The 12,513-nt window shown below is 37.5% G+C and overlaps 1 protein-coding gene across 7 annotated transcripts in view; it reads left to right on the forward strand.

Moving 5' to 3' along the window:
* SOX5 (SRY-box transcription factor 5) overlaps positions 1-12,513 on the forward strand; it is a 244,957-nt gene that overhangs the window by 153,191 nt on the left and 79,253 nt on the right. For all 7 annotated transcript variants that reach the window (XM_062491739.1, XM_062491736.1, XM_062491740.1 and 4 more), the window contains one exon: positions 10,497-10,582. In XM_062491739.1, coding sequence (XP_062347723.1) covers positions 10,497-10,582 — 86 coding nt within the window. The remainder of the gene's footprint in view (positions 1-10,496; positions 10,583-12,513) is intronic.

Here is a 12,513-nt window from a genome sequence, read left to right on the forward strand (position 1 = left end):
AATGAAGTCTGGTTTGGATAAAAGGAGTTGAGGTGTTTTTTTTCCTTTCTTTGTACTACATGCACATTAACTCCATGGTAGTTTTGTAGTTCCTCACATCTATGAAATAGATATGACATTATGTGTTTGTGTAACCTTGAAAATTAAAAGGCAAAAAGAGCAAAGTTTCTGCTGCTTCTGGCAGTAAGGCTTGGAATTAATGATACACCAAGATGTAGGACTGAGCAGAAGCCAGTGGAAAAAGACAGCTCTGTGTTTGGTGGTTGCCTGGCATGTTTGAATGAATTTGACTGAGAAGCTGAGGAGAAGTAATTAGTCCAAAGGGTTTGTTTCTTTCACTCACTATCTAGTGTAAACAAAAACTCATGTACACATTTAGCTACACCTAGAAAGCTTCACCTAGCTGCCTTCCAACTATAATATGTTCACATCAAGTAATCTTTTTGACAGACCACTAAAACATATTTCTCCCATTTTTTTTGCTTGCCCTACTGTGTATCAGTCCACTTGGCAAAGACTGTAAACCAGAAAGCTTTGAATAAAATTTTGTTAAGCACCTGAGTGATTTAGGAGACTAAACCTTCCTCTTAAGAATGACAAATACATTAGGATCTAAGTCTTAGGGGTGTTTACCAAGTTCTTGTACTGCAAATATTAGTGCAATCACCTGTGCTGGCTTGAACCAAGCTGAAGTGGGTTGCATTGTACTGCAACAGAGAATGTACAGCAGATTAATTTGCTCAGCTTCTGAATGTGTTAAATACCTGATTTTCATTGAGTTTACTTTTGGGCCGAAGCCCTCCTAGAACCTTCTGAAGCCCCCACTAGCATCATCTGTACATGACTGCCATTCTATGTTTTAAAATTAGTTTATGTGCCTGATAAAAATGGAATCTCATTTCTACATCTTCCCAGTCTTTTTGGAAAACCTGCCCTTCTTTCTAGACTGATTATATTTTTCAGAATTATTTTCTGTGGCTGATTGATAGAAATTCTCTAGTGATGATTCTATTATTTATTAGCATTAACAACCTGCACACAGGAATGATAGCGACCTCCATGTGACAATTCATTTTCAGTCACAAAGAACAAAAAACTATGAAAGTTTTCACATGCTGTTCCTCAAGTGAGATTTGAAAATTTGGGGAAGAAGGAAGAGAGAATTACTGCAACAACCAATATTTTCATAACTAGCTAGTGATGCAGAGTTCCTAGACTTTGAGTATCTGTTGGAGACACATTCAAGGGGACATTTATGCTGTTCTGCACCCTGCCCCTGTGAGAAGTCAGATCTCCAAAAGGAGACATAGGGAACAAGCTTCTTGGTTAAGCATTCTCAAACTTGCTTCTGTCCAGGCTGGGACAGCAAGGACTGTTAAAATTACTTAAACTGAGATGGTTGCTTTTTGTGGAAGTGTGTTGGGAAGGGATTAAAGAAGCAGCCTGGTTGCAGTTTTAACCTTTGACAGGGGGCTCTGGTTGGAGCTGGTGGCCAGCCCAGCTATAGCTGGAAGCGAATGGGTGATCAAGCCTTAGGGTCAGCAAAAGAGTAGAAATTATGAATAGTTGTACTGCTGTTTTGTTTTCATTCAGCTTAGATAATAAAACCAAATTAATTGATTCAGTGCTTTCTGATTCACCTGTACCTCCCAAGAGAGGATCAGAAGTAAGTCTCCAATGGTTTCAAAGTGTGTATATGGGAGGGCTCCTCAGGCAGTGCTTACCAAAGGACTCCTGACTTACCAGACAGAAACTGGAAAGGAAGAGCACTCTTTTCGCTACACATATTTTGTTTTCTGAGCATGTAGACTGAAGATAACACAAAAATAATTCTAGCAATTAATAGGAGTGGTCCATTTAGACTTCTTTCATGGCAGATACATAAAGAAGACTAGAACAGGGCAGAAGTGTAGTGATGCAATATCCCCCATGCTTTGCCAGGCTGCAGTGGCTGAGGACTCAGGGACCTTCTAACCCAGTGGTGGCATCATTGTTTGATATGTTATTGAAAACAAAGAGTTTTTCTCTGCTTGGTTCCAGCCTGATTGAAAACATTCTGGAGAGATGAAATGCTCAAAAAAATACAGCAATATCAGTCTATTATGTGCAGAGCAAATGATTCAATTATGCTTTTCCAAATATTTTTCAAAATTGGGTAAATAAAGGGAGTAGAGGGGTAAATATTTTCTCCATGGTTGCATGGCAGGTCATGGTCTTTGGCTTCCAGTTTGATGTACTACATTTCCTTTTCTTTCTTTTTCTCCATAGCAGATCATGCTTGGGAGTAGCTTGGATTTTCATTTTGTTTTGTTTTTTTTAAACAGATGGTTTGCATTACATAAGGGACAATTTACACAAGTTGACACTTCCCCTTTTTTCTCTATGGCATATTGTGTGGTGGTAAAGTTGGCAGAGATGAAGGGAGGAGCTTCTATTAGGATTACATTTCTATTTGAGAAAAAGATTCATAAATTGTGGTTCCAGTTAATTTTTAACCTCCATACCTAGATATAATTTCATGTATAAAATATTTAATATTATTCTTTACAACCGAAGTATTTTTGTCTTCTGAGAAAAATAAGTTGGCAGTATGTGATGGGCTATACTGTCCCCAGTTAGAAAGGTAAATACTGATTATGTACTTATTTGCCCTTTATTTACTTTGTTATTCATGCAATGTGTGCTATTTGAAATGTAAACGTTTTGATTTTTTATGCAAACCTCTTTATACGTTTTTTATTATGCACATAATATGCAACTTCTAGACAGATGTATAGTAAAAATCTTTTTATAAAGGGCTGATGTTTCAAGGGTAGTTGTTAACTAAGTTAGTAACTGGCAGCATGAGCAAATTTTAGGAGTTGACCCCTGTATCCCAACTATTTAAAACTGGTTTTAGCAGCAGGTGAGCACCTTCCAATTCAGCTGATGCTGAAATCAAACAGAGTCCAATTACTGCATTTCCCAAATCTTCTCCCACACTGGAGCTCCACAGGTCATTTAACCCTTCTTTTCTTCTCATTCCATAACCTTATCACTTGTTACTCCTGCTGTTGCTAGTTCAGCTCTACTTATGGTTCTTACCAGATAACAGGCACAACTCCCAGGATTTTAGCAATGGCAAGGGAAATGTCAGCTCTGCTGCAGTCTGAGGAGCTGTTGCTGTTGACTTCACTGAAGTCAGATTTCACACCAGATGATACTGATCTGGTAGGGCCACTCTTAGAAATAATTAGAATTTATTTAGAGCTAATTAATATTTGAGAAGTGCTTTGAAAGCATAAAAATGGTGCAAGCGATAGAAGTTTTGCATTGCGCCCCTTAAAAACTGCATAGTTCTGCCTCTGAGCAAGCTGCTTATCAGTTGTAGGTAGTATGATCCTTTTAGTAATGCACATATGTATGGGTTTGTATGTGGAATATTAAGGCATGGCTGTATCTCCTGTATAAGAGGGAATGAAATAAAGATTTGAGAAAGCACAGGAGACTGCTTCTGGGGACTGAGATACAAAAAAAGGCAGGAGTTAGGATGAAAAAAATGTTCTCCGAGTCTTCTTCAACAAATCTAGGTATCAGCATGGACCAGGTCAGAATGTTTCTGTGCTTCAACATTTGCAGCACTGTTTGCCAGTAGTTTCCAAGTCAGCTACACAGAGCAGCCCAAACTTTGATGGGTTTTCCCTAATTAGTGATGATTAATTTAGGAAACTGCACTCCAGCGCTTCTTAAAACATTTGATCATCATGTTAAAAGGGAAAGGAAATGTTGACTTGCACCTAAAGCAGTGTGGTGTGTTCTATCAGTCCTGAGGCTTTTCAGCATGATTGAAACTGTTGAACTCCACACAGTTTCTCCTGTAGAAGATGAAGAACAGGGCACCTTGTTTTCTAAACTAAGGTGTGCAAAAAATTGATTTATCTGGAGATTTTTAGGATTTGTTTTCTTTTCTCAGGAAACAATAATTGCCAAGTGTGTATTTCCAGAAATGGGATTTACCCCAAATACATTTTCCATGTTATTGGCAAATTCTCAGGAAAGCTTCTAGACAGCCTTTTGTTTGCTGATACCTGTGTTATTTTTATGGTAATATGACAAATTTTGGAAACAAGGAATGTTTTTCTTTGCCCATTTGTCCTGTCTCCTGTGGATAATTTGTTGTAACAAATCATATTGTGTTTGCAGTCAGATGTCATCAACATGAGGTTTTTTTAAAGCACTTTAATCACTATTTCAACCATATCCAGTTTGGGGGGAGGAAATCTGAATATACAATGGGTACATTTTATATGTTTTACATATTAGCTTGTTGCTGCTGGAAGTGTTATAAATAAAATAATTCACAGGAAGTTATTGATGAAGTACCTAATTACCTCTTAAAATTGGCAAAATATGGGAGATGAACAAGTCAAGCCTAATAAAATTGGAATGTGCTGAATTTACCATTCATCTATGTTCTGAACAATTATTCTGATGTCTGATAAAAATGAAGCTCTCATTTAATTGGTTCCTCACATAATACAATAAAATTAATGTTTAGGAGTTAAATACCATAAACTTCCTCAGGGAAAATTGCTGATGTGTCTCTGTTTTTCAATCAGTCACATGTTTCATTGTTTAATAGAGTATCCATGAGGATTGTCTTATAATTTTGCTTGTCCTCAATATCCATGTTTCTGTCTTCTAAAGAGACTTGAGTGCTAATTTCTGATTTAACTGTGTCAGCTATGTCACCTGACATGCAGGTCATTTACAATCAGCAAATCACGAGAAAAAACTATTGACATTGCTGTTTTTATCAGAATGTCAAAAAATAGAAACCATGTGCTGTGAAGACCACAGACTGTACCTTCTTTATAATGCTAGTCATCTTCCAGGGCTACTGCTTAATGCCATGGAAAAGAATGAGCACATGACTAAATCCTCATGTTCCCCCAGGATAAGGGAAGAGTAATAGCAAGATAGTAATAGCAAGGGAGAGAAAGAGCAAGAAGGAGGAACTTTTGGTAACCACTTCTCTCAGCACCCATGAGAATGTGACAGCTCTGTAAGGTTGCAGATGAAATGGAAGGAAACAAGGTTGCAAAATATACCAACACAACTAAAGACTGTTTCTAAATTAATTCCATCGCCCCCGATCTCTGTGTGGTTTCTCCTAATAATTCTAATAAAAACAAAACAGATAAGCAAAACAATCAGGACCTGTAAAAACAGGCTGATAGTTTCAGTTCAGTTTCTAGGCCAAGAAAGATGTCTGGTGTTACTTCACTATTATCCATAGTTGGGCAACAAAATAAAGTTATGATTTTTTAAATTCATGAGCATTCGTGGAAATACTTTGGCTTTCCTTGGAAGCTGGAATTTTTGAATAGGTGTAACTTATTCAACAGGTACAGAAAAAAAAACATTTTAAAATGTTAAAATGTTAAAATCATAGGGTTATTCTGGTTGGAAGGGATCTCAGAAGGCTTGCAGTCCAACCTCTTGTTCTGAGCAGGGTCATCAAGGCGATAGCATCAGGTTACTCAGGGCTTTATTCAGTTGGGGCTTGCAAAGCTCCAAGGACAGAGAATGTATAACCCTGTTTGGACAGCTTGTTTCAACATCTGGCTGTCCCTGTGGGAAAAAGCTGATCCTCTCGTGATTCACTTTTTGTCCATTGGCTCTTCTCCTCCAAGCAAAACCCACCAGAAGGATCCTGACCTACAAGATCACCTTGTAGGGATTGGAAGGCTGCTTTTAGATCCCTCCAAACCTACCCCTTCTGTAGACTGAACTCTTGCCCTAAAACACAAGATAGACTAATATCTCAACCAATACTGTCCAGAGCTATCCTCAGAACAACAAACCAGTTCGGATTTCTTTTTGGAAGCCACTGGTGGTGTCTTCTTCATACTCTTTTTCTTATTAAAATCCATAATCCCTAGAGGCAGAAGCCAGGGAGCACTGCTCATATTCCTCACAGCCTCCCAATACTTTTACAATGTGTCTACCATCACACCAAGAAAATGAAAGAAAAATGAGGTTGAGAATAAATGAGTGGGGAGAAGAGATGCAGTGCCTTACCTGTCAGTTGGCCATCAGGTGTGATTATTCATTTTAAATACACTTAAGTGATAAATTGAGTGTTAAATAAAAAAGTAATAAATTATTGTAGCTTTTTGTAGAATTTGTCAAAAATGGGGGAAGAGAATGTAGAATTCCTTTTCATTCAACAGAATGTACTGTAAGAAAATGGTTATTTTGGTATTTTAATGGAATTTAGTTTACCATGCTGGAAATTATAATTTAAGAGTTAGGTTTTGTTTCATACTCTTATTCTTTACACTGGTTTATTTTCTCTTCTTCTGTGATCTCCAGCTTTTTTTCATTTGCTGTCCCTGGAAGATAGGTAGGAGAAAAACAATGTTTTTTTTTAAAAAAAAAAAAAATGGTAAATAAGTGCCCTACTTCTCCTCTTCTGATATCCTTTTTTTTAAGAGAAGAAAATTTCAGGGGAAAAAAAAACAGTGTTCTATTGTTTCATATAATCAGGTTCAACTTTAAAATCCTGTCAAAACATTATAATTTAGCATTAGCATGTAACTTGATTTATATAGCAAGTAAGACAATTGTGCCTGCTCTGAAGAGCTTGCAGCTTGTCAGGAGACAAGACAAGACACTAGGGGGGATTGCACCATGAAGGAAAATAAATGAGATGAGTGACAGAAAAAGGAATACAAAAAACATCTTAAGAGTTTTGGTGAATGGTGCAACAGACAAAATGTTAACTTATGCTTTATTTTCACTTTTTGAAAAATATTCTTAATGTTTTTAACTTAAAAAAACTCCTTTGATAAAATTTAGCAAAACATAAATTGGTTAAGAGCCATTGTTGTATTTCCACAAGTACAGAATAATTTCATACTCATGAGTTGGTAGCCAGTCAGTTGAAAATCAAGCTCCTAAACACAGGGCTGTAATTTGGTGTGTTGAGACAGGATGTCCATTTGGCTCTGTACCACAGATTAACTTTTGCAGAAAAGTGTTTTCAGTGGAGGATCATAGGAGTGTTCATAGAAAGAGTGGTTTGAAAGTGAATGTACTTCATGAAAAATCTTCTTGTAAGCAAGATCTTGGAAGATTATTTTGGGCAAGGATGAAGGTGTGATTTAAAATTGAAAGAAGTTGCAGTGCATAAATTATCAGGAAAGAGGTTCTGGGTATGTTTGTGGAAGATGGACCAAAAGAAGGATAGAGAAATAAAATACTGGCACAGAATTGAGGATTCAGCCTTGTGTTCTGCCCTGATCCAATAGCATTGCCCACAGTGAGCACCAACACCTCTAATATTCCCCCTCAGCTCCCCCAGGCTGACATTTCCCCTTCCCTTCTTTAGCTGCTGCATCACCGGTGCATAAATCCTGTGTTCTCTTTGTGTAGCCAGTCTTGACTAAATCTGCTCTTTAAAGTGATGTCACCAACTAGCTTGGAAATAATTATATATTAGGCAATAATACATCAGCTAATGAAATAATTTTTACCTTGTTGTCACCATAAAAATCTCAGTCTTTGATCTGCTCCAGATTTTACCATATGGCCTACTAAAGAAAAACAACAACAATAAAAATCTCTGATGCTTTGTTTGTACAAAAAGTCCACACATGACAAGAGAGGTAGTTTGGATCATGAAACGACTACAAAAAATGTTTCTTTTGGTAGCTGAAAGATGCTCCTGCCTGCATACATTCACTTAATAATGAATTTTGTAAATGGAAATGTAATATGGTAATCTGAGATTTTATTGGTGTTTTCAGTGGTACAGACTTGTGAATGGCTTGGGAAATACCTGTTTCTAAGAAGTGTATGTCTTGTCCCACATTCCTGAAATGTTCCTAGAGCTTGGGAAAAAATGTAGCTACTTCTTACATCTAAAAATAAGATATTTACTGAAGATGTAGTTAAATATTTAAGACATGCATTTCCCAGATTTTAGAATTAGCTAAAACAGCTTAGTCAATAAATTAGCTCTGATACTGGGATCAATTTAAGGATAGTAGAAAGTTGTAATATGTTCTGGGGTAACAGCAAAAAATGTGTATTTATCAGATAAGACCTGAGATCTTTGTTAATATTTTGAGGGCTGGCAGTTGCTCATGCACTGTGTGGTGTCAATATGTGCGTGCTTGGCATCTTCATGGATAGGGTCCCAAAACCTTCCTGGGGTCTGAAGTGTCTGAAGAGTTGTCTGTGGGTTTTAATCTTGGCTGTTCCACTGGGTTATTGGTGGGAATAGTGGGATTTATGAATTAGCATGATGGTCTGAAGTTATAAATGTATGTGGAGAGAAATGTGGGAGGGTGCATGGAAGCTGTTTTTTTAATATATGTGTTTTAATACAAATAATTCAAAACTAGAAATTTAATGAACTGTAAGAATCAGCATCCTATTGAGAAACTTTTCTTTAATTCTTTTCTTTCTTCAGTTGAAAAATTAAAAATATTTTCTTCTTTCATGGCTGCTTTTTGATCAGAATGTCTTCTTTAAGAGAGACTTTTGGAATGATGCTGTGGAAGCAGCTAAGCACCATTGTCCCTGACTCTCTGAGCACTGTTTCCTTTTTCTCTGTGTCTTCACATGTTTAAGGCCCACTGTTTAGGTCACAGAATAGCTCCCCAGAAAATGTCAGGCCAGAAATGTTTTTGATTCAGTCCATGGTAGGAAAAGGAAGGTGGGTGCCTCAGAAAGCAAAATAAAATTGGAAAATGTAAAAAAATTATGTTCTCTGGGGAAGAAAAAGAAAGCCAAGCATGTCAGGAAATCTGTTGCCCATTGACAAATAAATAAATAGAAATGTTGTGGCCTGAAGCTGGGGCAAAGACACTTGGGAATGGGGATGCCTGGGTGGACATTTTAGTTTGAATTGCTTGGCTGGTCAGCCTTGAAGGACTGTGAGGCTTCAGTCAACAAAGAAATACTTAAGATGTTCTTAAATATAAACGTGCACAGTTATTTAAGTTAAATATCTGTTAAGGTGCTTTGACAGACCAGCTTCTGCTGGTCCTCCATTACTAGAAGTTGTGGTATTTAATTCTTAACAGGAGGAGATCAAAATCCTTGAATGAAAAGGTCTAAAGAAGGTTACGTTATCAAAGGGGAAGATAAACATTTGCAACTTAACTGAATGTGTGTACATCAACACAGCTAATTTCTTGCATTTCAAAAAAAAATAGATTAATTTATTTTTCTTTGTTTTCCATTTCCTGTAACTCTAAGGCTTGATAACATTTGAAACTTTAATTCAATAATATTTATTAATAATTGTACAGAACACCCTGCATTACCTCCTTAATTGTCTTTTTATTTTTTTGCCCGGTTCATTCCAAAAAGCACAATAACAGGAAAAACTTTTAATCTACCATTTCAGTGAAAGGTACAGCAACATTTAGGTAGATTTTCCTGACAGAGTATTCTGCTTTTTCCGTAGTCTTATTTCTCGTGGCTGTTTTTGTGCTACAGAATCAGGCATGCCACCAGAACATAGGGATATACAGAAATGCTCTAGTGAGCTTAGTTTGGTGGAAAGTGTTAAAACATTTTATCACTTGAAGAAGCAATATAATATGTGTAACATTTCTTACTATTTTTGCTAGTTTTCTTAATGGTTTTGTGGATGGGGTAGTATGAAGTTTATTTTATCAAATCAGATATGTTAGAAGTGACCAAAAGTCAGCTCTACATACCATTAAAACATGCCGGTCTCCATCTCAATTTTTGCCATTTCAGGTAATTTTCCTTCATAAATGCCTGCAATTTTTCTTAAAACCTTTACTGGCTCCCTTTATCTCATTAAGCACAATGCAGTTCTTACTAAAACTGAAGTAGTTTTCCTTCAGAAGCAAAATTTAATCTTGAAGTGAAGTGGAAGGTGGTGCAGGGATTTCAAAGGCTTGTATCTGATTTCCTTAGCTTCACATGCTTTTTCCTGTTGTAGGATCTAACCCTGCCACTAAAGGGAGATTTTTTTTTTTTCTTGCCTGGAAGAAAACAGTAGTGAGTTGAGTGCCATTTCTGCTCTGCGTGAGGCTCAGTTTACTAACAGTGAGAGGAGTTTAGTTAACTTCATATTTTGGACAAGCTTGTAAATTTGTTCCCGTCTAATGCTGTGATCTTATCAAGGTTGTACTGTTTTCCTATTCTTCTCCTCCACCCCCATCTTCTTTCTTTCCTTTTTTTGAAGTGCAGCCTTCTGATCAATGTGCACTTTTTTTTCCATTTCCCTAAATACATCATGAAAAAGGATGAGGTTTCCGCCTTAATTGCTTGTGCCTTTTATTCACATTCCTCTCTCAGCCAGAATTGTGAAAAGAGTGTTAGTAAAAGGCTGCACAATAGAGCTTTTCATTAAGCCTCAACAAGGCACACAAAAGAAGGCTTTTGGAAAGAGTGAATGCAGGACTTTAATTTGCAGGTGGAGAGTAGATAAAAGGTGCTGACGCCTCTATTATTCTCTTACTTAGGTGACCCCTACCCCGTTCAGCTGATCCCAACTACCATGGCAGCTGCTGCCGCAGCAACACCGGGCTTAGGCCCACTCCAACTGCAGGTAAGTCCCAGCACAATGTAGAGGAGGCAAAGGTTAAGTAAATATGAAAACCAGTTTTCTCTTCCTTTGGAACACAATGCAATTAACAGGGGTTCTTGGGCTGTTCTTTTCAAATAAAATTTGCATCTGAAGCAAGAGAGTCATCAAACGATAACACATTTTCCTTTTACCTTGCTGCAAGTTTTTGTTACATTTTTGTGTCTCTGTTGCCAATTTAACTACTTTTCGGTTTGTACTTTGAATTTCCTCATAGCAGTACCTTTGCTTTTCTTATTGATGTGGTTTAACCCCAAACAACTCAGTACTACGTAGCCGTTAGTTAACTTCCCAAAAGTGGGGTGGGTAAGAGAATTGGGAAATACAAGGTAAAACCTATGAGTTAAGAACAGTTTCATAATTGATATAAAGTAAAATACAGTAATAGTAATGGCAACAATTATAATGAAAAAGAGAGAAGAATAAAACCCAAGAAAACAATTGCTCTCCACCTGCTGACCAGTGCCCAGCATGTCCCCAAGCAGTGGTTGACCCCTCCTGAGCAAGTTTCCCCAGTTTATAAACTGAACATGATGTTCTCTGGTATGGAATATTCCTTTGGCCAGTTCAGGTCAGCTGTCCCAGCATAGCTGCCTCACAGTGTTTTTGTGCAGCTTCTGACAGACAGAGCATGGGAAACTTGAGAAATCCTTGATTTAGGGTAAGGACTACTTAGCAACAGCCAAAACATCAGTGTGTTATCAAATGTTATTCTCATCCTAAATCCAAAACACACCACTGTACCAGCTACGGAGAAGAAAGCCAGTGCTATCCCTGCTGAAACCAGGACACTTTTCCATTAGATCGTTCTCATGCAGGCTGTAAAATACCAAAAGGAAATGGATTGTCAGGCAGAAAAGCTCTGTCCTGACAAGCACTTTTAAACTGCTTAGAAGTCGTTAACATGATTATGTCCTTTTAGGCCATAAGCTCTTCAGAGCAATAACTCGTCCCTCCTACTGTGTTTTATTGTACCCAGAGCATTTTAGGCACTGCTGTATTGCAGATAATTAGCGATTATTCTAATTTAACATAGACAATTACAAAACAGGTGTAAAGATACTAAAGGGTTTGAGTTTTTTTCAGCTACATTAGAGGTGACCTGGTAGCCAGATATATCTGATTCGGACTGTCAGCATTCTGAATTTTGGAGCATTAGGATGTCCATGGGTCTTAATGATAGCAAGTCTTTGGATATTCCTGATCAGCCCTTTGCATAACCCTTGTCAAGTCATTGGAATTAAGCAAATGTCCATTGCCCCTATGTGAATTTTGCTACCTGTTGTGTATGCCTGGCTGGTAGGATGAAGCCAAATAATAATTTTGACTGAGAGGAAGTCAAAGTCCAAATCATCTCTAATGCTGCAAAGTCTGGATTACCTACTCCAGTAAATTTTCTGGATTGCCTAGAAAGGAGTCTACTCCTTTCTAGAAACAAAAAAGCCCCAAGCTCTCCATTGCAAATGCATCTCCCTGCTCATTATTATTTGCCAAGTCACATGGAACAGCAGAGCTTTATACCTGCTAGGAAAGGCTCAGCATTTATAACTAGGATGTGTAAAATGCATTTGCCAGCTCAGTTTGGCCCGCATCAGTATGAAGTAGACATCAGATATTTCAGTTGTTTGGCCAGCGTACTAGAGCGTGGGACATAGTTCTGGGGAAGATTTTTTTTTTTAATTTTATTTTAACACAGCCAGCGGAAGTTAGCTGAGTTCCACAGAAATAGCTGCCAGTGTGTAAGCTGACACATTCCATGCACCACAGAGGTTAATACATTCATTCCTATTGTGCCTTTGTATGAAAAGCAACATTGTCTGTCTGTTAGTTTCTGATTCTCTGAATTACAAATACTGTAGGCAGCTTAAGAATCATGGAAGCCACATAAGTCATCC

The sequence above is a fragment of the Cinclus cinclus genome, chromosome 4 (assembly GCF_963662255.1).
Source record: "Cinclus cinclus chromosome 4, bCinCin1.1, whole genome shotgun sequence".
In the NCBI taxonomy this organism is placed as follows: domain Eukaryota; kingdom Metazoa; phylum Chordata; class Aves; order Passeriformes; family Cinclidae; genus Cinclus; species Cinclus cinclus.